The 25,316-nt window shown below is 37.7% G+C and overlaps 1 protein-coding gene across 2 annotated transcripts in view; it reads left to right on the plus strand.

The window, feature by feature from the left end:
* The first annotated feature begins 568 nt into the window (after window positions 1–568).
* The window catches only part of PRKDC (protein kinase, DNA-activated, catalytic subunit), an 84,085-nt gene continuing 59,337 nt past the window's right edge, over window positions 569–25,316 (plus strand). For both annotated transcript variants that reach the window (XM_064653585.1, XM_064653594.1), the window contains exons 1-28: window positions 569–728; window positions 1,262–1,338; window positions 1,439–1,531; window positions 2,329–2,403; window positions 3,319–3,427; window positions 5,086–5,198; window positions 5,833–5,932; window positions 6,457–6,512; window positions 6,604–6,634; window positions 7,634–7,791; window positions 8,010–8,156; window positions 10,259–10,423; window positions 11,270–11,438; window positions 12,478–12,527; window positions 13,675–13,812; window positions 14,099–14,248; window positions 14,681–14,796; window positions 15,528–15,687; window positions 16,716–16,802; window positions 17,185–17,304; window positions 17,698–17,857; window positions 18,360–18,466; window positions 20,332–20,422; window positions 21,454–21,617; window positions 22,279–22,431; window positions 23,578–23,685; window positions 24,154–24,380; window positions 24,804–24,898. In XM_064653585.1, the coding sequence (XP_064509655.1) occupies window positions 599–728; window positions 1,262–1,338; window positions 1,439–1,531; window positions 2,329–2,403; window positions 3,319–3,427; window positions 5,086–5,198; window positions 5,833–5,932; window positions 6,457–6,512; window positions 6,604–6,634; window positions 7,634–7,791; window positions 8,010–8,156; window positions 10,259–10,423; window positions 11,270–11,438; window positions 12,478–12,527; window positions 13,675–13,812; window positions 14,099–14,248; window positions 14,681–14,796; window positions 15,528–15,687; window positions 16,716–16,802; window positions 17,185–17,304; window positions 17,698–17,857; window positions 18,360–18,466; window positions 20,332–20,422; window positions 21,454–21,617; window positions 22,279–22,431; window positions 23,578–23,685; window positions 24,154–24,380; window positions 24,804–24,898 (3,349 nt within the window). In that variant the 5' untranslated portion in view covers window positions 569–598. The remainder of the gene's footprint in view (window positions 729–1,261; window positions 1,339–1,438; window positions 1,532–2,328; window positions 2,404–3,318; window positions 3,428–5,085; window positions 5,199–5,832; window positions 5,933–6,456; window positions 6,513–6,603; window positions 6,635–7,633; window positions 7,792–8,009; window positions 8,157–10,258; window positions 10,424–11,269; window positions 11,439–12,477; window positions 12,528–13,674; window positions 13,813–14,098; window positions 14,249–14,680; window positions 14,797–15,527; window positions 15,688–16,715; window positions 16,803–17,184; window positions 17,305–17,697; window positions 17,858–18,359; window positions 18,467–20,331; window positions 20,423–21,453; window positions 21,618–22,278; window positions 22,432–23,577; window positions 23,686–24,153; window positions 24,381–24,803; window positions 24,899–25,316) is intronic.

The raw sequence follows: 25,316 nt of genomic DNA on the forward strand, positions 1-25,316 counted from the left end.
CTGTAGCATCTCTCTTACGAGGAAAGGCTGAGGGAGCTGGGCCTGTTCAGCCTTGAGAAGAAATGACTTGAGAGGTGTCAAGAGGGTGGAGCCAGGCCATTCTCGGCGGTGCCAAGCAGTAGGATAAGGCAACGGGCAGAAACTGATGCACATGAAGTTCCACCTGAATATGAGGAGGAACTTGTTTATTGTGTGAGATACTGTGCACTGCAACAGATTGCCCAGAGAGGTTGTGGAGTGTCCCTCCCTAGAGATCCTCAGCAACTGTCTAGACACAATCCTATGCTTTGGGATAACCCTGCTTGAGCAGAGGGGTTGGACCAGATGACCCACTGTGGTTCCCCCCAGCCTTACCCATTCTGTGGTGTTAAATGTCCGTCTCCTGAGTCCATCCTGCGACGAGATACACAAAGATGCCCCGAAACGCCCTTCCCTGCCACCACCCCTCATTCCTCCCTCCCGGAATGCTCTAGCTGAGGATTCTCCTGCCCCCCGCGCTCAGCAGTCCGTGTCCCCCCTCTTGGCTGCGTTGGATGCTCCCGGGGGCGGGTCCCTCCCGCCCGCTTCCGCGCCGCGCTGCGGGAGCTGCCGGGTCGGCATGGCCGGGGTGCGGCAGTGCCTGCTCCAGCTGCACCGCTGCCTGCAGCCCGGCGATGCCCTGCACGGGTACAGCCTGCTCCGCAGCCTGACCGAGACCTGCCTCACCAGCCTGGACAGCGGCGAGCAGGGTGCGCCCGCGGGCCCGGCCCCTCGGGGGGTGGCGGCGAGGGGGTTTGAGTGGGGCTTGGGGCGGCCGCCCCCGCGCTGGAGTCGGACAGCGAGTGCTCGGCTTGGGGGGGCTCGTGGTGCCGGGGACACACGCACCGGGGCGGCGGAGCCACGGCGCTTCACTCCACACTTCGTGTTACTGCTGTGGCAAAAAAGGTGTATTCCGAGGGAGGGACGGTCTCTTGCCCCAGATAACTATTTACCCGAGTAAAAGCACTTCATGCGCGCCCCTCTCTGAGCTGCCCCCAGGTCGGCTTCCCCTCGGCCCCTAGCAGGGGCAGGCTCAAGTGCGAGGGCACTGGCACAAGCCCTGGATCCGAGGCCATGGGGAGGTCGGTGACACTCGCACTGTGTTGCGGTTTTTTTGGTGACAAGCATCAGTCGTGCCCGAGGCGTTAAGGCACCTGCAGCCCCCGGGGATGGGCTGGGTGTTGTGCAGCCCTCCCTGCCCCAGCAAGGAAACCAGCCACTTGATGCTTCCTTTGTTTTGTAGCGCTGCACCTGTCCCTGGTGTTCTCCCAAGAGCATGGCTTGCTCGTCTTTATCCACAGATCCCTCAGCATCGAGGAGGTGAGTTGGTAAACTTTAATTGTTAAAGCAGTGTTGAGATAGTGCTAAGTGAACAACTTATTATATGCTTTAATTTTTTTGTTTTGTTTTAAACTGTCAGTTTCGAGATTGCAGGGAAGAAGCGTTGAAGTTTCTTTGCGTCTTTATGGAAAAAGCTGGTGACAAAGTTCATCCCTATGCCTGTAATATTAAGGTAGGTAAAGGAAAGTTGTTTCATAAAGGCCTTTGCCTGGTGATTGAAACAATTCAGGTGGGGCTCATACCATAAGAGATTCCTAGCTATCTTGCGCACCTCCCATCTCTACTGTTCTTGTTAGACCTGAAATAACTTGGTTGACATGAAGTGTAATTCATACCACAGAAAAGTGTGGAATTGTTTCTTTAATTATAGACTTAATTTTATTAACTTTTTTTAATAGAACTTAATAGGTGTTGAGTCTGAAAATTACTTATTGACATTGAAAGTAATAGTTATAACTTTTAGTTTATACAAACTAAGCTTGTTTCTAGAGGTGATGGTTAATTTTAAATATCAATTTTTTAAAAATTTCTCCTGCAAAGTTGTTATGCACAAATTAGTGGTAATCGCAATAACTCTAAAAATGAGGTTCATTGAGTCTGGAGTGCTGAAGAGTTCTGTGTTGCTTCGCACAGAAATGCTTGACCACAGCACTGAAGTTTCTGATCTCAAATTAATAGCTACTTACTGTAAGAAATAACAGTACATTAGAGGGGGAGAATGTGCTATGTTTGCCTTTTACTTCAGAAACTGCAATTTCTTTGCTGGAGTTGGGATTTGTTATTATGTCAGACAGTGCTGCACTGTTGTCAGTCAGGCCACTTTGGGGACTAGATACTGTTTTAGTTTTTTTTAAAAAACCATGAACTTGTGAGGAACAGATACTTTAGAGAGGTAGATGAATATGCATTATCTTTGAATTTTCTTCTTTACTTACAAGTAATTTAGTCTCCATTTTCTTTCCTATGTAGCAAACTTGTCTTAGTGTCTATACAAAAGAGAGAGCAGCAAAATGTAAAGTCGCAGCACTGGAACTTCTGACGAAGGTAAAATGCATTTTTTAAACCTCTCTTGTTTCTAGAAAACAGTAGAAAATCTGTTGTATTGCTACAGTTATCCTACATCATGCAGAAAATCCGTAATCTGCAGTAGCAAGAGAATAGTGATAGTGTAATATTTAGATGTTAGAAAGAGATATGCCTTGACAACGGATTGTCTTCAGTATTCTCCAGTAGGTTGCTTAGGATGTAAGCGCATCATTCCTTCATCTGCTAGAGCAAGACACAGTTGTTTTGGGGGCAGTTGCAGATCTCTCAGTTAATTACAGTTATTTAAGGAGAAATTTTGCAATTCAATTGTATTCTTACTTTAAAATATATATTATATGTAATATTTTAATAGAGTATGTGAAAGGTGTGGAGAAGACAGACTTTTTTTTTAGAAGTTTAGTTACTGCATAATTTTACAATGTGCTTCCTTGGAATGCATTAGACCCTTGTTTTGCAAATGCTTTTGCTCTTACTTAGTTTTTTTTATGAGAAAAAACCCATCCCTTCTGAGTTATTCGGAGTCAGTTCTGTGAATTTGATTGGCTTTATACCAGCGGGGAGATAAATACAATATGATAAAAGATATTGCAGACTTGCTAAGCCTGTGCTCTTGTGAGGTGCATGTGTATATATATATATATATATATATAAATAAAAATAAATTATATTTTAAAGTTAAAAATTTTATATTTATGCATATTTAGGAAGGTAGTTTATTGTTAAAGTAGATTTCGTACTGTTAATCTTACCTGGCTCGATCACCTTAAATCTCTTTCATTGACTAGCATACTTGCATTCTTAAGCTGAAGGAACGTGTATGAACTGTATTTTTATTTAGACCAAGTAGTATTGTGTTAGTGATATTAATGCTTCTCCTGAATTTTCTTTTTTTCCTTTTTTTTTCTGTCTTAGTTGCTCCAAACTTTACGATGTTCCTGTCTGATGGAAGAAATGAAGGTTGAGGAGATATTTAATAAATTTTATGGGGAGCTTGGTACAAAAAGTAAAATTCCCGATACAGGTAGGCTTTAGTTTTTCTGTCAGTTTTCTGTGTTTTATTTACATTCAGTTTTTGTTGGATTATACCCCATGGAAATGTATAGTTGTTATTCCTATGGCAAGTGTGTTAAAAAATGTAAAAAGGTAGTAGTGAAATTTGTTCAGGTCTTCTGATCATGGCCAAGGAGTTAGCTGCTTCTTAGCAGACCTGTATATATGTATGACCTAACATTAGGAAGAAATCATATAGTTGCATTCAGTGGTGGCAGTTCATACTGAATTTAAGCATAGATCTGGCTTAGGATTCCCAACAAAAAGTATTTTCATGTCTTACCTATTATAATTAGATTCTGAATGCCTAAATCCTGAAAGTAATTCCAGCTTTCTTGTCAGTAACCAACTTAGCTTTGCTAGATTCTTAGATTTAATTTTTTTCCCAGGTTCAGTGCTAACCTGGTGTAGCTGAACCTTTGAAGTTACTCTTGTGCCTGGTTTATAAGTATACACACACACAGACACATACCCTTATAACTTTGAGCCTTAAGAGTAGTGCTGGTTCCTCCAGTGGGTGCTCTTAGCAAAAGCAGGGACTGCCCATTCCTGTAGAAGTTCATGTCAGCTCCAGCTCAGTTGCTCAGGGTGCTGACTGACAGCTGGCTGAGGGAACTGGGGTTGTTTAGCCTGAAGAAAAGGAAGCTCAGGGAGGACCTTATCACTCTACAACTATCTGAATGGAGGTTGTAGGAAGGTAGGGGTCGGTCTCTTCTTCCAGGCAACTAACGGGAGGACAAGAGGAAATGGCCGTGAGTTGCACCACGGGAGGTTTAGATTGGATATTAGGAAAAATTAATTCGCAGAAGGGGTGGTCAGGCATTGGAACAGGCTGCCCAGGAAAGTGGTGGAGTCACCATCCCTGGAGATGTTTGAAAGATATGGAGATGTGGTGTTTAGGGACACGGTTTAGTGGTAGGCTTGGCAGTGCTGGGTTAGTGGTTGGACTTCATGATCTTAGAGGTACATTGCTACTTAAATGTTTGTATGACTCTAAAACTCTTTGTAACCATGTTCTAACCCTGGCCAGTCTTGTCCTCAAAGCTGCAGTTTTAGTGTGATAGTTCCTGCGTTGGTCACCCCTAATGTGAACTCATGACTTCCTGCCTTGCTTAATTATGTTATTTATGATCTTGGGCAGACTACTATGAGCTCTAGTTTGATTGTCTTGGCTAGTTACAGCTGAAATCTTGACACAAAACTTGCTGTGCCTATGTAGAATCCTCCAGTCTGATTTCAAGTGTAGAAATTTCTGCTTGCTGTTGGCCTTAACCCCATGGTACTTAAAAGTCACAGTAAAACTTCAAGGCCAGCAGCAGACTTGGATTAGTAGCAAATGCTTCCTCGGTGGATATGGCCTTTATTAATCAGTTTTCTGAGCTATGTTTAAAAATAGTAGATGTGTTTAACTTATTGATGGGAGAGGAGGATACATCTCACATTGTAGTGTGTATATATATGTATGTATGTATGTATGTATGTATGTTATAATGACCTGTCTTTACCGCACAAAAATCTTCAATTAAACCATCAGGGATGGTTTCCTCATAGTTGCAAGTTACATAGGAATTTTGAGGGAAATGTCAGAGTAATTATTTTAGTACTTAATAATTATAAATTACTTTCTAGTACTGGAGAAGATTTATGAGCTTTTGGGAGTTTTGGGAGAAGTCCAGCCTAGTGACATGATTAACAACTCTGATAAACTGTTCCGAGCTTATTTGGGAGAGCTTAAAACACAGGTATGACTGGATTTTCTTTTCAGACTCTTGCGTTGCTTTGGGTTTTTTTCCTGTATGTTGAAATACTGTTGTGATATATGATATACTGTCGTACACTAGTACAATTTGTGGGGATTTTACTGGACAATCAAACATGCTTTCTCAAGGACTGTTAAAGTTTGTAGTTTCTGGTTCTGAGGAGCTTTCAAAGTAAAATTTCAAGGCCATCAGTAACAACAAGTTAACCAGTTTACTGTGAGAAAAGATGGCACGTGGTGATCATTCCTGAAGAAATGTTATATTGCCATGCATTGATAGTTTCTGATTTGTTCTCTACTAGCTACAAAGTCCTTGCACATGAGGTAAATTTCACAGTTTTGCTGACTTTTACTTTCTACTATTCTGGAGTTTTAAGTACTTCTAAGACATTAGTGTGTGTTATCTACGTTTTGCTATGGTTGGTCTTGGTGGAACATATTACATGCTTTTCAAAGGATTTCTTATGCTTCCTTCCAAATTATATGAAACTTTTGGGTAGGAGATGTTTCTGTGGTGTTGTGTTTGTAGAGTTGGGTGCTTATAAAGTTATTTTATCTGCACTTCTTGGTGTAAATTAATATTAGCTTGAGGATATTTTTTTTTATATTTTTTTCAGATGACATCTGCTACAAGGGGACCCAAGCTACCTGTTGTAGCAGGATGTCTGAGGGGACTGGTTGCACTCATGTGCAACTTCACCAAATCTGTGGACGAAGGTATGTTCTTTTTCTGTAAGAAAGACAGTTACACATTTTGGTACAGTTGTACAGACAGTTATACTTCCAATTGCTATACAGCCAAAAAGTAGCACCATTTCTCAGTGTAAATACCAAGTGAAAATTTCCCTACTGGTAGATGTTTTATGCACAATACGTGGTCCCTGTCGTTGTAGGAAGTGGCTTCATTGATATGTTTCTATACATTAAATGTTTGCAGTGCTATTTTCTGACCAGATATTGGGCAGCCTTGAGAGGCACATTGAAGCTGGAATGCAGTTTACATAAAGATGTGTTTCTGTTACAAGAGACATGTCTGTTATAATATGGGTATTCAAAAAATCAGTTAATAGAGATGCACAATTTTTTATCAAATTTAAGGAGCGTTTCAGGAATGTCTCTTAAAATGAGTTATGTAAGGCTTTCCAATATTGCTTCTTCATACCAAGCTTTGGATAAAAATATCTTTGTCTTTACTTCTTGTATGTCAGTAGTGCAATACTCACCATTGGATTGTTTCACAGATCCTCAGACTGCAAAGGAGATTTTTGATTTTGCAATGAAAGCAATCAACCCACAGGTAAATCTGCCATGTACTAATTGTTCAGCGTAAATGAATTAGCCCTGATGAAGAGTAAATCATATATGACAAACCTTTTCTGATGTTACAGATTGATCAGAGGCGATACGCAGTACCTCTAGGTAAGACTGTAAATTATTTCAATTTGTGCTGAGGTGGATACATGCAATGGTGTCTTCTGTCTGGAATTGTTTATTCTTTACTGGCTCTGTTCAGGTGGCTCTAGTATTCAATCTCCTAAGCTGGTCGCAGAGGAACACCAGAGTACTTTAAGTTGAAATTTAAAGAATTTAACAAGAGGTTAAACTAGGCAAGGTCTCATCAGCTTATAAATAGAACCATTGCATTTGGTGCCATTTGCCCCTCTGGAGTAATGCAAAACTGTGATATGAGAAAGGAATCATGGTAGGAGTAGAAATAAGAGAAGTATGGGTAATTAGAAGAAAAGAAGAGACAGGGGATTGGGTTAAAACTAAAAAGAGGAAGAAAAATTTCACTGGAAGAAGGAGAAAAAGAGTGGGGAAAAAAATTTGGAAGAAGATTAGAAATTGGCCTGTGAAATGTGAGTGGCTTATACAGAAATTGCAAAAATGTAAGGTTTGAGTACTAGGCCCATGGTAACTGTGAATAGTAAAACTCCCTTTAAAGATAGTCTGCCCCCAATTAATTCATTAAGGATCTTGAAATTTCATTTATGGTTGTATTTGGGGTAGTGAAATTACCTGTAATCTGAATTCCTTATTTATCTGCATCACAGTTTGGCAGAGGAGCAGACTTGTGCAAATGTCCTTACAACAGAAACCACATCCTTCTGAATTGTGCAATCAAGTATTATCATTTATAACCAATAAAATCCCTTTATTTTCACTGTTAATGTAAATTACTTCAGAACACAGCTGTACTTTGCCTAATGGTGTAGAGGATTTTGGAGAGTTGTTTTTATGCTTAAATTCTTAATGTTTGGATACTGATACTATAGTGGCTAGAGGAATACGTTTTATATCCTCCAGCCATGTTGGTTGTAGCTACCTGAAATCCTATCATGGACTTTATAGCCTGTGCTGGTTTTGTAAAGGAGAATGTAAGTCTGTTTTTTAATGAGAACTGTTTTTAAATTGCAGCTGGTTTACAGCTGTTCAGCTGGCATGCTGCTCAGTTTGGTGCCTTGCTCCTGGACAACTATGTCTCCCTCTATGAAGTGATGTGTAAATGGTGTGGGCACACACATCAGGAACTGAAGAAAGCCAGTCATTCTGCACTGGATTCGTTCCTCAATCAGGTGTTGTAACTTCACTGGGTTCTCTGAGTCTAAAGCAAACTCAAATTTGTTTAAGTAGTGGGAATATTTGGTGCTCGAAAGTTCAACAAATCTGTCTAATAAATAATTATTTTGTTTGAAGTGCTTTGTGCTACAATATCTTGTAAGACTTACTGTACATTTTTGTGAGTTTTTGTAATATTTCTGGAAGTGCTGAAATGTTTGTATCTGCTTTACAGATTTCTTTAATGGTAGCTAAAGATGCAGAGCTACACAAGGACAAATTGCAGTTCTTCATGGAGCAGTTCTACGGAATCATCAGAAGAATGGATTCGAGCAGCAAAGAATTGTCCATTGCCATTCGTGGATATGGGCTTTTTGCAGCAGTATGTGCAGAAAAGTTATTCTGATGAAGGAGCTTACTGAATGTACTTGAAGTTAGGATTCATAGACATTCTTTCACAATTTTACACAGCTCATTTAGTAGGGAATGCTGCTGTTTCTGGACAAAGTGTTGAGCTTAGTTAACGACATTTTAAAATACCTTGTGGTTGAAAGTTACTGGAACACATACTGAATTTAGTGGGAGCACTTAGCAGTGAGGGTTATAGTTACTTCTTGTGCACAATTTCTGAAGTGGAAAAACAGGAGCTTCCTGTACAACTGTCACAAAACTTAAGGATGTGCTTAATTGCTTAGGTACAGACAATACTTCTTTATCTCTATCTGCTTTTAAATGATGGAGTCCAGGCCAGCTTTGCTCTGAAAGTAATTTGGATGTTTCCTACAGAGCAGGAATCAGTCAAATAGCCAAAATGTGCTGCTGGCTGCAGGACACTAGGAGGCAGTTTGTGAAACACCCATAAATTAAAAAAAAAAAGCAAAACACAAACCCAATCGAAAAACAACAAACAAAACCATGCTTACATACGTATGTAGAGGGCAGGTATGTTTGTCAGAGAGCACCATTAGGAACCAACTTCCAATTTTTGTCAACAGTCAGTTGAAATGGGAATATAACGATGAAGTCAAAATTCGATAAAGGAAGGGTGTTATTCATGTGCCTGCGACCTCTGTACTTGATGGTGGTACCCCAACTTTCATATAACATTGTTCTGGACACTTTTTTTTTCTCTCTCAAAGCAAAAATTATGTTAAATAATCTCAAGTATTATTTAGAGAAGGTTAGGAAATGTGATGAAATGGCTGGTTACTGGCTGAATCCTTTCTATTTTACTACCTTTTGAGCAGAATACGTTTGTTTTGTAGAATTTTTCATGTACTTTGTTCAAACCTAGTCTTCCTCTTCTGTGATATGAGATAGAAAGGAATTGAGTTCAAGGTATTGTTTCCAGAAAAAATGAAGAATTTCAAATGACTGAGTTGAAAGAACCCTATTAAAAAAACCTATTACTGAACTAAAGAATTTAAAATTGCATAATGTAAAAACAATCATAGAATAATACTGCAATTTTTAACAAATTTAATGCTCCAATACCTATAAATCTTTAATATGTTAAGACTCACTAATAGTTGCTAGCGTGTTTAGGTTAAGTCTTGGCCAAGCATCGGATACTAGGTTGTGAGGAAGCAGAGTCTTGGTGCTACTGCAAGCAGTGACTGTATCACTAAACTTGTGTTCAAGCTTGATTCAGTTTCAAGGCAGAATATTTCTTTTATTGTCTAATTGCTAAAATAATCTTGAAGTTCTACAAGTGATAAATGGATAGCCTTAATTTTGTCAGCATGTTTTTAGACAGACTAGATTCAACCTTTAAGCTAACTCACATATTCGGCTGTTACCTAAATCAGTCCATTCTTTTTCCATGGTAAATTCCCTAGCACAGTTCTTGCTTGTAACCTGGTTCCTGGTTCCTTTCCACAAAGGCTGCTTTTTGAGCTAGCTCATGCTGTGATTTACAAATCATTCTATAGAAATGTGTAAGCTTTATTACATAGCCTCTAATATTGTTTGGGATGCTTTCCACTTATCCATTAGTTAGGAGTTGTCTTTAGCCTCTGTAGAAACCCTATAACAATGAAAGTTCAGAATTTTGACTGCTGGGTTAAATGTTAAATAGTAGTAGCCTGTCAATGATAATTGGTTAAGCCACATTAAGGTAAGCCACTTACTACATTAGTGCAGCAAGTTCAAAATATAAGTAAGTATTAGCATCCATAATGCTGTATTTAAGGTATTTACAGCCAAGCTTCAGATATTTCATGCTGAATTTGAAATTCTAGTCACTGGACGTTCAAATACTTTTACAGTAAATTGCACTGCATTAGTGAACTATTATTTTAGTTCTTTGCAAGTACAGTGTTGCTCATGTGTAGCAAGTAGAATAAAGTTAATTTATTCAGATGTGTTGAGTTCCTGGAAAAATTTAAAATATTGTTCTTATTATGGTTCAGGAAAGACTTGGCTGGGTTTTTTGGTGCTACAGCATATATTTGCTGAATCAATATTTTATTTCCTCTCTATAAGCCCTGTAAAGCTATACATTCTAAGGACGTGGACAACATGTATGTGGAGCTCCTTCAGCGTTGTAAGCAAATGTACCTCACTGAAGCAGAAACAATAGATGACCATCTGTATCAGCTACCAAGTTTCCTCCAATCCATTGCAAGTGTGATATTCCATATAGATACAGTAAGTGGAGTGTTTAAAATACCTGTCAATTCCTTTATGCAATTACAGTTGTATAAGGAGATAGTAGCTGTGAGCTTACCTACAGTAAAAGGTATCTGAAATGCAATGACTTTTATCCCGTAGAGTACGGGAAGAATATCAGGAGAATATTTTATTGGATTTTATTTGAATAAAGAAAATGCACCGAATATACTAAATAAAATGCGACAATGCATTGTAATGAAAAACATGATAGCCAAATGTGAATACGTTTTTTTTATTTTAAGCTATTTATTTGAACATAGCCATACCCTTTATGTGTTTATACCACTCTGTTGCTGCTTTGTCTTTTGGTGCTGATACTCTGTTCTCTGAGGCTGATACTTTGGTTCTTCTATGATGTTATGCTGTCTGTTCAAATGAGGGCTTTCTGGATCCTACTGGAGCTGGGAAGTAAGGTTGGGTCATACATTCTGTATTCAGAGGGTTAAGGATGAAGAGATTATACTGCTGATATTGTTTAATTAAATTGATACTTTTATAATAAGCTAAAGACTCGTTTCACTGAAGCACTAATCTACTGAGCAGCTACTTTCCATAGGATGTTCCCAGAAACTTTCTTATTCTGTTTGTTTAGTTTTATTTTGGGGGGATCTTTTTGTTGTTTTTTGTTTGTTTCTTTGTCTGGGGTTTTCTATGTCTAAGATTAATTCACTTGCCAAGTCTCTCTTGTTCTAAGAGCAGATCATGAGGCAAATTCCTGTAACAAAGTATCTTGCTGAAATATTTTAGCATAATTCTTCATGTTCATAATGACTAATAGCCATTGTCTTTGCGTGATGGGTGTTGTGTTTTTATTTATTCTAGGTTCCTGAAGTGTACACTCCAGTTCTTGAACATCTAGTTGTGCTGCAGATCAACAGCTTTCCACAGTACAGTGAAAAAATGCAGCACATGTGTTGCAGATCTATCATAAAGGTGTTTTTAGCCCTCTCAGGAAAAGGTCCAGTTCTCTGGAGCTTTATTAGCACTGTAGGTGAGTCTGTGATACTAACTTGGTTGGAGTTTTTGGGGGATTGTGGGTTTTTTGATTTGGATTTTTTTTCCCTTTTCCTAAATCGATTAACCAATTCTAAGAGAGATATATGGAATAGCCATTTAGAATCAAAAATGAAGCCTTTCCTATTCTCTAAGGATGGAGGTTTAGCATTCTTATCATGTTATTTTTCAATATCTGTTGTTAAATCACTTCAGGAATGCATTTAACAACTGTTTTAGATAACAGGGTGGTTACGATTAAGGGCAGGAGAATGTATTTTTGTGATAAGACTTCCATTCCTGCTCTGGGGATTTTGAGAATAAAGGAATTTTGTAGAAAAATGTGCAGAAACCTATTCAATACTCTCTCAATTAACCCTACAAAATATTACAAAAAGTAGGGTATGTCATCTCTATTAGAAATGTGCTCTTTTCATGCTCTGGAACTTCTACATAGTAAAAGTAAAATTCCAAATGTTAGTCAGGTACAGTCCTGTGAACGTAATATTGAATTGTGTCAGCGTTGGTAACTGACAGTTCTAGTAGCCTCCAGCATGCTGACGTTTCTTTGTAATTATATGTAGAAAATATTTTTAATTTCTTTAAATTATTTATAATGTATTTTCTCTATTGCTCTGGCATTTCTGTTGTTTCCCATGGTCTTGATTTGGGAAGTGGTGCACCCAAGCACCATGCCTGTGAGAGTCATTGGGAATTGTTGCCTTTTCAAAGAGGGCATTATGGGCAATGCCTTGGGCATCACTGCATTCAGAGACAGGAAAAAGTCAAAGCAGTATTAAGAAAAAGTAGTCACAAGTAAGTTCAAAACTGGTTCCCTGTGAAACATCCTACAGTTAAGGCTTTGGTTTGGGCTATTTCATCCTTAAAGAAAAAATCTGTGTTCCTTTGCCTCTCCCTTATCCTGACAGAATATAAAAAATAGAAGACTGTTTTATTTCATTGTTAATGTAATGAGTGATATGGATGCTGTGCCTTTTTAAGTCAGTTCAGGCAATTTGGTTTTTTGTTTGTTTCAGTGCATCAGGGATTAATCAGAATTTTCTCCAAGCCGATCACATTTTCAAAGGTAAAGTAACCGTTTAAACATCTTTCTTTCATCTAGATTCCTGGATTATACATTCCAGTTCTTGACAATCTAACCCAGTAAACAGGAGAAGGCCAAAAAATGCAAAAATAGTACTATCCATTTTGTTATTAGTCCATTATTGCTATTACTTATTGGCTCAGTTTTTACTAGTCTCTCATCTCCACATCTGCTCAGCATAAATATGGATGTGCCTCTTGTACTGAATGGGAAAAATGACAGGAAATAGACTTTTGGCTGGTTGTGTTGTCTTTGTAAAGTCATCCGGCTTTCTTCCAGGTTAACAAATGTTGGACATTTTACAAGTTTTATTGAATGCTTACGTTAAGGGAGGATTTTAAAGCTTTTTAATTCTGTGCAGCAGGATAACTGTAGATTCTCTCAAATACGGAGCACTAGGAGAAGAGCTTCAGAGATTTTTTTGGAAGGAGATTGTTGTTTTATGTTCTTTTCAGATGGATCAGGTGAGAAAGCTAATGTTTCTACCTGTAACAGTAATTTTAAATTGTGTCTTAGCGTGGGTCAGGTAGTTACATATGTAGTTGTGTTGACATTTGACTGAGACAGAGTTAATTTTTCTACAGCAGCCCTCATAGTGGTGTGCTTGTATTTGCAGCTGGAAACATGTTGATAACACACCAGTGTTTTGGGGACTGCTGAGCAGTGTTCTCACAGCATCAGCACTGTCTCCCAACATTCCCCCCTCACCAGTAGGCTGGGGGGATGTAGCCAGGATAGCTGACCCAAACAGACCAAAGGGATATTCCACACCATATGGCATCTGCTCAGCAGTGAAAGCTAGGAGAAAGGAGGAGGTGGGAGTCATTCATTATTAAGACGTTTGTCTTTTGGAGCGTCTGCTACATCACCAAAGGCCTATTTCGCAGGAAGTGGCTGGACATTCTCTGCTGAAAGGACATAGAGAATAAATCTTTTGTCATCCTTTGCTTCTGCATATGACCTTTGCATTATTACTCTTCTTTACCTTGACCTACAAGTTAATCCATCTTATTTCCCCCCTCCCCATCCTGGTGAAGAGGGGATGATAGAGTGGCTTGGTGGGCACCTGGCATCCAGCCAAGCTTAAACCACCACAGCAGTGTATCTGAAAAATATTGTGTCCCTTTAGGATTTTTTTGGAAAAGAAACTTCTGGATCAACAGAACCCTCTGAAGCTGGAGAGGTTGGGACAGGGAGATGGAAAGTACCAACTTATAAGGACTATCTGTATCTCTTTAGAAGTCTACTGAACTGTGACACAATGAAGGTAAAAGCACAGTTAACATGGAAATACGAAAGGAAGCACAATTCCGAGTCTTATTGCTGGTTTTCAACCTTAGACTTTCTTTAAATGTCATAAGTGTAGAAGGACTGTTTCTTGATTTTAGTTGGATTTTATATTGATAAATGAATTAAACAGGGGTTAATTTGTGCTTTCATAGTTGAGAAACATCTAAAACTGCATTCTCTGGATCATTCAAATGTTAGTTTATAAGTTAAAGAATTAATTTTCATTTGTGTTTTGAAATGCAAACTTTTTTCCTCCTACAAAGGAATGTGTTTTTGAAGATGCAAACTTTCTTACTGAAAATTCACCACTGCAATCTCTGAATCGCTTGCTGTATGATGAACTTATAAAATCTGTTTTGAAGATTATTGAGAAATTGGACCTGACTGTTCAGAAACTGGATGATAATGAACAGGTGAGAGCCGAGGACTTGTCCATTAATTGCTGCTGTTGTAGGGGAAACAAAATCACATCCCCTGTTTTGTTTTTGTTATGCTTAGATAGCACCTAACAATAGCAATAACGTTCATACTGGGCAAGATGTTTTACTTCATATTTCTGAATATTGCATGGCAGTGTTAGGGGATGGAAATATCAGATTCAGTAGAAGTTCACAGAATCTGTTATTTTAGACTTTCTGCTTTGGCATCTACTGGTTTTGATTTTTCTTCTCAGAAACAAGCATCCCTTACTACTTTAAATTGTTGATGTGTCAATTAAAAGTCCTTTGTGTCAGAATAGCTAATAGCAGCTAGAAAAAGAGACAGACTGTTTATCTGGCAAAAAACGGTGTAAATGCTTTCTGTGTTGTCAGATCTGGTGTTCTTGCTTCAATATTTGTTTTCAGGATGAAAATGAAAGTGACAGGGCTTTGGTTGGACCTACTTCTGACCCTGCTTCAAATCTTCAGCCAACGAAGCCAACAGACTTTATTGCCTTTCTAAATCTAGTGCAATTCTGCAGGTATTGATATGTTTTTATGTAATCTGGAAGTTACAAAGTGGTTGGAAGAAGTTTGAGGTCAGATTTATTTAAGATGCATGTTTCTGAGTTAGTTTTATAGATTATATTTCAAAATGCACAAGATTATTAGCAGGGAGACAGTAAGGGGTTTTCAGTTGTCTGGGTCATAGGTAAAAACATACTCAGTAAAAACATATAGGTAAAAACATGGGTCATAGGTAAAAACATCAGCTCAGGTGTTTTTGAAGAGTACAGGAGACAAGTCATTCACTTTCATTATTTGGGTGTAATTGTCTTTCCGTATATGTTGTAACTTTTAGTATTATACTGAGCATATATCCTAAATACTTCAGAGACCAGAAATACAGTCTTCATAGAGTAGTAAGGGGCATTAAGTGAAAGGTACAGCATTAGTTGCCTGTGGAGGTCTAGTTGATTTTCCCTAAGGATACTATGGTCTCAGTAATGAAATGTGATATGTGAGGATATAAATTCAGTTACAAGGTATAATAAGGAAGAAGTAACTTTGCACTCTAAAGCAAAATGAAAATCTTCCTGTGCTTGCCTCAGAAGGCAGCATGCAATTATTCCCTCACTGTCTTTGGAGCTGCTCTGTTTTAGCAGTATTTCCATTCTTTTGCTGAGATAAAAGTTTAAAAAAACATATTTTATTTGGTTTCTTTTTTTTTCTTTTCCCCTCCACCCCTATGTTTTCTGTGCCTCTATTTTAGAGAGATACTTCCAGAGAAACATGTGGAATACTTTAACCCTTGGATGTATTCATTTAGTTATGAGCTTATTATGCATTCAACAAGACTACCTCTTATTAGTGGATTCTACAAGCTGCTTTCTGTTACAATGAAAATTGCCAAGAGGATAAAATACTTTGAGGTGAGAGGAGGGGTAACTTTGCATTAGCGATTGTGCAGTTCTTTATGTATAGTATTTTATGCACTATGGAAAATAGTTCACTGAAACTGTTACTTGTTTGTTTCAAATATTTATAGCCTCCTATGCCTCTAGTTACAAGCACATAGCAAGTCAAAATTTAGACTAGAAACCCACTTTGTGAAGAGACACCAGTCATGCGTAATGCTATTTCCAAAATCCTGAGCTGGGTGAATGGAGATAGGAAGTACCCTTGCAGTGCAGGCAGTACAAAAGATAGCTTGGACATCAGAAGCAATCTAACCAGAACAGCAGAGACATGTATGGGTTTATTTTTCATCTTCTGGAGTATTCTTCTATTCCACTCATTGATTTCCACAGGAAATAAGATGCTCTGGTGGTGGATGCACTATTTGTGGCATGGAAGCTATGTTAAAGTGATGGGGTGTGTACCTGCTGTGTGTAGCCCATCACAGAGCCCACAGCCGTTCCTGGCACTGCTGCTGATGGCACCAGTTGAAGAAAATTTGGGAACTCGTTGTAGATGCTCGTACTGTGGATGCTGTTGTAAATTGCTGTTTTCTTATTCCATCATCATTCTTGCCACCTGGATATCTGCTGTTAGGGAAATTTGGGGTTCTTGTAGTTTGTTAGATGGGCTGACAAGGAGGAAATTAAGCCATGGAAAAGTTAGTTACTTTTCAATCATGTCTTTTGCTTATTGGCATTAAGTGTGTTCAAAAAAGTCGCCCCTCGGTGCACTCTGTTAATGTTAGTTTCTAACCTTTGAAAGATCAAAGGTACATTTCAAGTTCTCACTGATGCCAGTTTTGTATTGAACAATGATGTATGTATTCTGAGTTGATCTTGTGTTTCATATTTGTACTGTGTCATCATCATGGCCAGGCTTCACGAACGAAGATTTGGGAAGGGCTCTACCCACGTTTGTTGCAAGCACGTTGGTGGCTAAAAAGGCCAACTGTGTACTACATGTGTTTTAATACTGTTCATGTGTGGTTTGTGTTTTGTAGGGTGTCAGTCCGATGAGTCTCAGAAAATGTCCTGAAGACCCAGAAAAGAGGTCTTGCTTTGCACTGTTTGTAAAGTTTGGAAAAGAGGTAAGTAATTTTGCTCACTAAGTTTCTTAGTCTGAATATTGAATTGAATATACATGATTCAATCAAAATTGTATCTTCTGAGAAATCTTACATGTATGATAGAAGTATTCCTGCTCTTTGGGCTATGCAACTTAGAGGCTTTTTAAGATCTTTTTCTGCCTGTTTTTTACTTAATGTCAGAAGAGATGTATTGGTCACCTATTCATATAAAATTGAGAAATAACTGTATACTTGTGTATTAATTACTTTCTGGTAACTGTCTGCAAGTGAATGAGATTCCAGTGTTGGTTTTGACTTGTTTATTTTACATGGGTATTGATACAGCTAAGTTAAGATTTTAAAAGGTTTATGATTGTTCTTGACCTATTTATCTGAATTTTAGGTTTCGGCAAAAATGAAACAGTACAAGGATGAGTTATTGGCATCCTGTCTTATTTTTTTGCTCTCTTTACCACATGACATCATCATGCTTGATATCAAAGCTTATATTCCTGCACTGCAGGTGGGTCAAAGTTATGTACAGCTAGCACTTTTTTTTTTTACTAAAATACATGCAAACATTCTGGAGGAAAGTTAGTATCTGCTAAGCTATTAAGATAACTATTAAGCTTTATACTGTCTTCAGTGAGATATATTATACAAATGACTTGACTTTTTGGATAAACAAATAAATTGTTGGAATTGGCTTTTGACCTAAGCTGACCCTCTTAGTGCCCGTGTTGCAATATAATATGTATCTCCTGTGCTGATCTTGAGTGAGATGTTAAGCAGGCAAAAGTTATTACAAAAGGATATGTATTGTATGCTAAATGCTTTCAAACTTGGGGTTTTTTTATCTTTAAATAATAGTAGTCAATAAAAATGAAAGGCTGATAGTTTTATGTTTGACACACAGACTGCATTTAAGCTGGGCCTTAGCTGTATCCCAATGGCCGATCTGGGACTGGATGCTTTGGAAGACTGGTCAGCTCACATCCCCAGACATATGATGCAACCTTACTACAAGGACGTTCTACCTCTTCTTGATGGTTATTTGAAAAGCTCTACATCTATAGGTACATACATGCAAAAAATTGGTAGTCTTAAGGGAGCGGAAAATAATTTTTTATAGTTAATGCCTAAAGAAGTGGATGTGACATACCTTTGGTCTATATTTCATACTTCCTCTGCTTGGAACAATACAGCTTCCCTTACACCCCAAAATTTACCTCTTTTTTTAAACTAGTATTTACTTCCTTCTGCTAAACAATCATTAATTATAATCATTTTATATGTCACTTCTCTGTGGTATGTCCTTTGTATGCATAAATCAGCTTAGTTTTCGCTAATAGAGACTTATTAAAATATTATGTTTTCCTTAATAAATGAAAGAATGAAAGAATAATTTAATAATTTAATAATTTAATAATTTAATAATTTAAATGAAAGAATAATTGTCACATCTTAAAAATAAAAATGGGCAAAACCAGAGTGTTGTGTTTTTTAATGAAATTATGGGTAGGTGCATGAGTTGCTGTTACAATAAACTGATTGATATGCTCTTTTTTTGTTCATCAGTTGAATCCCAGAATAACTGGGAAGTAAGGAAACTTTCTCGAGCAGCCCAGAAGGGATATAATAAAGTTGTGATACAGCGTATAAGAAAAGCAAAGACATTTTCAGTGGTAAGAATCCTCTGTCTTTTTAGAGTTAAATGTTAATTGCTTCCCACTGTTTCTGTTCCTTTCTTGTATGCCTACATGTTTGGTTTGGATTTTTTGGTGAGGGTTATTTCTACCTTAGATGAGTTTAATAAATCCCATTCTATAGAGTAGTTCAAAAAACTGTAACACCAGCGTGTCTGGAAAGATTCCTGTTCTAGGGTGAGAATGGAAATGAAGCAAGGAAAGGGAACTGAAGAAATCCTGTAAGTCAGTATCACTTCCAGACTGATATATTATGGCAACAAAAATTTAGCTCCAACACCCAAAATTAGGTACCAGCTTAGCAGTGGTGCACTATGCACATAGAATTTTGTGAATGTGTAAGTTTTTGGCTTTTTTTTTAAATTATCTTGTGTGGATAGGTTTATTGTCTTTAGAGGCCAACATATGCATCACTTTGACTAGTGACCAGTAGTTCAAAATTAGTGTAGCTTTATTTGTATATTCCAGTGCACAAGCTAACTTGGAATAAACTTCTTCTTAGGTGTGAAACTATTATTTAGTCCTATATATAGAATTCTTTCCAACCTAGTGGTGTTTAAACATAGAGCTCCTGGAGCAAGTCCAGTGGAGAGCTACAAAGATGATGAGGGGACTGGAGCATCTCTTATGAGGAAAGGCTGAGGGAGCTGGGCCTGTTTAACCTGGAGAAATGAAGACTGAGAGGGGACCTCATCAATATCTATAAGTATCTGAAGGGAAGATGTCAGAAGGATGGAACCAGGCTCTTCTTGATGGTGCTGAGCAATAGGACAAGAGGCAATGGGCAGAAACTGATGCACAGGAGGTTCTACCTGAACATGAGGAAGAACTTCTTTACTGTGCGGGTGACCAAGCACCAGAACAGATTGCCCAGAGAGGTTGTGAGGTGATCTTCTCTGAAGGTATTCAAAAGTTATCTGGACACAGTCTTGTACCATATGCTCTAGGGACCCTGCTTAAGCAGGAAGGTTTGACTATATGACGTGCAGTGGTCCCTTCCAACCTTAATCATTCTGTGATTCTGTGAAGCAAAATGGGTACATTTTATATCCCATACAGGCTGCTTATAAAAATAAGTTGGCTGAGGGAGCTGCCATTGTTTACCCTGGAGAAAAGGAGTCTCGGGGGGACATTCTTCTTTTACAACTACCTGAAAAGAGGTTGTAGCAAGGTGAGGGTTGGTCTTCCAGGAAACAAGTGACAGGACAAAAGGAAATGGCCTCAAATTGCGCAAGGAGAGGTTTAGATTAGATATTTGGGAAAGGTTACCAAGCATTGGAACAGGCTGACCAGGGAAGTGGCAGAAGCACCATCCCTGGAAGCATTCAAAAAGCAAAGCATGGATGTGGCTCTTGTGGACATGGTTTACTGGTGAACGTGGCAGTGCTGGGTAAATGATTGGTCTCTATGACCTTTACTAACCTAAATGATTCTGTAATTCTATATAGATACAGTATCTAAATTTTGTGTTCTGGAATTAAAGCAAATGAAAAGAGTAATTTTTGCTTCAATTTGTTTCTACTTTTTAGATTGTTATGTTATTCTGTAGGTATATGTTATCTGTGGTAATAAAATTTTACTAAAATTTCAACGTTTATTTGAAAAGTTGCAATTGAATGCTTACAAAATGAGATGAGAATGCTTTCCAGTCTTGGCCTCTTTTGCTTATTAAACCAAAACTGTTCTCTTGTTTGATGCAGTTCTTCTCCCCTTGGGTTCTTCATTTTACTTTCTAATCGTTATGCTAACGAGAGCCATGAAACCTTCATTTACTCTGTAAACTGAATTACTTCTGTACAGAAGTAACTTTTCTTTCAATAATATTAATCAGTTGAATTTTTTAGGAAGACAGTCCCTCCTTGGAAGCAGTAAGGACTAGAGTGGCACGCCTTCTTGGATCTTTGGGAGGGCAGATTAACCACAACTTAATTACAGGTGAGTACACTATCAATGTAAATAAAAATATTTATATGCCTCTGCTGTCTCTCTTGAAAGAAGATTTCAATAAGGTCTCAGCATCACTTTATGGGAATGCATGAGCTTTTCAAGGATACCTATATTTTGTTGCTCTTGTTTAAACAAAATTGCTTTTATTCAGTTCTGGGGCTTAGTAGAGCAAAGTATTCACCAACTTACTATGGAATGCAGAAAGTACGTAGAAAAATACAATTAAAGGCAAAAAATTATATATGCATCTGAGTATATGGTTTTATTTATTCCCCCCCTTCACCCTCTGGCTGCAAAGCCATTTTAAAACTTTGCCTCAGTTTGTAACTCCTGAGTACCTGTTTCACCTTTTAACTACAGTTCTCACTTTAGTCAGTGCAAAATTTAGATAGTCTAGAAACTAATGTAGTTGTATAGAAATTTTATTCCTTTCTTTTTATGTTTACATTTGTTTTTTCTGCCTTTACAATCAAATTTCTTTCTGCCATGTACTTCTCTATTACTTACTCATAAATACTGTTGGAAAGTAGCCTTATTCCCTGGAAATTAAATACAAAGTGTGGTCAGCTTTGTTAACCAAATTAGCAAATATGAAAATATAGGGAGAGAAGGGAGTAAGTATGCCAGTTTTCCTTGGAAGAGATAGCCAGGGATGTAGTCATGTTCTGTGCAATTGCAGGAGTCTGTATGTTGGATCTTGTCTGATTGACCTTCAAGAATTTTCTATAACATTAGAAGACAAAAGTTGGATGTCTTAAGAAGTATTTTAAATCAAGTGTGATTCAATGTCTGCTGGATTTATAATTGTCTCCAAACTTAATCTATATTGAAACTGGAGACTGCTGGAGCTCTCTTCTGAAATGCTGGCTACAGTTTTTACAGTACTTTATAAAGAATTAACATTGCATGGCAATCTAACTGAAGTTGAAAGGTTACAGATTGTTTTGACTGAGCTATGTAAATACTCACTCTATGTGTATGATATAAAGCTTGTTTTGATCTTTTTTCAAATGCATTAGCTACCTCTGCAGAAGAGATGATGAAGAAATGTGTATCCTGGGACACTGAAAAGCGTCTGAGCTTTGCTGTACCATTTGCAGATATGAAGCCTGTCATCTATTTGGATTTATTTTTGCCTCGTGTGACTGAACTGGCTCTTTCTGCAAGTGACAGACAAACAAAAGTATTGATGTTTTCTCTACATTTTGTTTTGTGCTAGCTGATAAATATTACATAAAATAATGTCTTCCTTGTGACTAAAAACCTATTTTAATTAATTCACAGGTAGCAATGTACTTCTTTGCTCTTTCATGATGATGTTATTCTGAGTGTTTAAAAACTGAAGAGCAGAGGTTGCACTAAGCTCTGTCAGACAGCATTGTGCTTTAAGAGTTAGACTTAACATAAAAATGAATATTTTAAACTAGTGGATCTTCATTGTTGTTTGGCCTTCTTCTCATGCCTAGCCTATGAACTTGCGGGCCTAATCCAGCAGAGCACTTAAGCAAATATTTTCTCACTGTCCTGGATTGGGATGGTGATATCCAAAGAGGGTCAAGAATGGAAGTATCCTTGAAAACATAATGATGGGTGACTTTTCTAGTGATTAGTTTTCTCTAGCTGAAATGTGACTGCCCATGACAGAGACTAAAATATTAGGAAAAAGGCCAGTATGTGCGTAAATTAATTCCATGGTCACAATCTGTTCCTGAAACAATGATTTAGTATAGATTGGAGTGATTTCTCAAGTACACTATTTCTTGTGACTTACTCTCTTCTGGCCACAGTTTTGTCTTCTCTGTGAAAGTAATGGATGCATAACCAAAGGGATTTTTAAATTTCAGGTTGCAGCGTGTGAGCTCCTACACAGCATAGTCACATATATGTTGGGGAAAGCGACTCAGATGCCAGAAGGACATCAGGGTCCCCCACCTATGTATCATTTACATAAGCGAGTATTTCCAGTATTGCTTCGTCTTGCTTGTGACATAGACCAGGTAAGTAGATTTATTTTTAAGCATTTTAATACCTTTAAATGTGGGAATTAATTAGTAGTTTTATTTAGAAGTTTTCCTGTCAGAAGTTTTCCTAACACGTTGCCTTTTTTTTTTCCTCAAATGTAATGTATTTTTTAAGCTGAAATTCTGTTTTAGTTTGGGAATGGGGTGGAGGCCTTTTCAAAGACTTCTATAATGCAGTGTAGTTCAGAGTTACTCAGAGAAATGCACAAGAGAGATTTGAGTTTCAAGCTTCATTCAGCGAGTTTGTGGCAATAGCACTCTTCAGCACCGTATTTAATTTCTATAGTTGTTTTCCAATAAATTATTTTGAGGTGACATTGATTGTTTCAATACTGAATGAGTGCAAAGCTGCAATCACAGAAAAACCATTTGGGAGAGAATTTGCAACTGCCTCTTTGACATCTCAGGATGATATATTTAATTCAAACATCTGAACTTGGTATTTCTCCTTTGTTGCACAGAACAGACACGTAAGTTCAGCTTTGCTGAAATTACAAGTCTTGTGGCTTTTGAGACTACTGTTTGGACCCTGGCACCCAGATCTATTTTTAGACCAAAGGGACTTCATGTTCTGTGTTACCAGTTTAGGTGAAACCTCTTCTACTGGCGTGTGGCTCAGTGTAAGCCATAGGAAAATAATGTCTGGATTGGTCCAAACTGATGCATACACACTGCATTATAATCATGTATACATGCATATATAAGCATATTTAGTGTTTTTCCCTTCATGTTTCAGTAGAACATTATTCAGTCAGATTGATTTACAGAATAATGTATGTGGTAAAGACCGATTTTTAGATGTAAATACAGATTAAGAAACAAACTTCCCTGTTTACCTGACTGTGTCTTGGCATATCAATCTGTGGCATGCAATGTGCTTTGTCTCAGAGGATCTTACTGAAAGTAAGTTTGGAGGTCATTGAAACCAATGGAATAGAAAACAGGTAACCAGTTTTAACTATCTGTTTTTTTTAATCCCTGATACAGGAATGTAATATGCTCTTTTTTAATTTTATAGACCCTTTTTCAAAGTACTGGGTTTTATTCTTACATATTTTGAATAGCAAAATAGCATAGAAATGTATTAATCCTAGAAATGTAGTTGATATTTACTCTTTTCAGGTAACGAGACAGTTATACGAGCCTTTAGTCATGCAACTCATTCACTGGTTTACCAACAACAAAAAGTTTGAGAGTCAAGATACAGTGGCATTCCTGGAAGCTATCTTGGTAGGTCGTAAGTCTTTCCTCACTTTTTTCTGTGCCATTTTTAACTAGCATCATTTTACTACTGAAGGAACTAGGAACACATGAACAGATATAATGGCCCCTTAATTGTCTGAAAGAAAGAAAGTGGTTTTTAATGACCATTTAATGCTTCTTAACTGAGATTTTGATGATGGATTTCTCTTTCTTTGTCATTCTCAAAATACAGCTATATGATCTTTAGAATCGTTATAGGATTAATGAAACACCCTTTATCCTCAGTGTATACTAGGAACTCCTGAAGTACATTCACCCCTCATCCCCCTGAATGGACGTTGCTTTTGTTGTGTGCTTAATTTTTCTCTAAGTATCTAATGCTTTCACCAGGTGCAAAAGCTTTAAATTTCAAACTAGCTTTTGCACTGAACTGAAGTGGTTGGAGGCAAAGTAGGTCAAGAGGTCTTGCAGTGCTCTTTTTAAATGTAATTTCAGAGTGGCATAGTGGATCCAGTTGACAGCACTTTGAGAGATTTCTGTGGTCAGTGCATACGAGAATTTTTGAAATGGTCTATTAAGCAGACAACACCGAGACAGCAGGAGAAAAGCCCAGCAAACACAAAGTCTCTCTTTAAAAGGTTGTATAGTCTTGCTCTTCACCCCAGCGCTTTCAAGAGACTGGGTGCAGCACTCGCTTTTAACAGTATCTACAGAGAATTTAGGTGAGTAAACAGAACTTGAAACAGTAACTGGCTTGGACTAAAGGTTCAGTGAGCTAAAAAGAATTGAAGAACTCAGTCATCCACTGACACTCATTCTGTTAATGCATATAGTAGCTGTAAAATTGAGTTACTTAGCCTAATAATTTTTATTATAATTTAATTATAATTTTGTAGTTTCTGCCAGTGGGGAATATATAAATCTAAGTTTTTTATCACAAATTTATTGGAAATTATTTATGCCTTTTCAGGATGGTCAGCAAATGTCACTGCTAGTTTTTAAGCTGGTTTAGATGTACTTTTTTGTGAAAACATCTTGTGCAGTTTATCTCTACGGTATTTAATCCGGTGATCTTTAGTTAGAATTTCACGCTTAGTGCTTCTTCTGCTCATGTTTCTTGTTAATTTTTTTCCGGATTTTTAAAGGGAAGAAAATTCTCTGGTGGAGCAGTTTGTGTTTGAAGCCCTGGTTGTTTTTCTGGAAAGTCTGGCCTTAGCCCATACAGATGAGAAATCCTTAGGTGAGCTATAGTTAATGAACTATGGAATGAAGAAAAAAGTCATCCTGTTGAATCTTGGGTTAAAAAAGAAAAACTGTAACTGTAAGAAAAGTAAATGTGCTTCCCTTTGCAACAAAGAAAGAATTATTTTTCATTACTGGTAGAGAGGTCATTTGATATCTAGTTAGGAACTCTTTGAATCAACTCCTTGCAATGTATAAAGGTGGAATATTTTGAGCTCAGGATAAAGAACCTTATCATATGTATTATGATTTACAATTTTGTAATAACACTAAAAATGCTACTAGTCCTTCAGATTTGAGTCCTGGTTTTGCACTTACACAATGTAAAATGTAGCTTGATGAGAATCTTAGTCTACTCTTTTATAACAAACAAAATGCTCCAAAAATTGACATTTCTTTGTATTTTGTGAAAGATT

Source organism: Pseudopipra pipra, chromosome 1 (genome assembly GCF_036250125.1).
Source record: "Pseudopipra pipra isolate bDixPip1 chromosome 1, bDixPip1.hap1, whole genome shotgun sequence".
In the NCBI taxonomy this organism is placed as follows: Eukaryota; Metazoa; Chordata; class Aves; order Passeriformes; family Pipridae; genus Pseudopipra; species Pseudopipra pipra.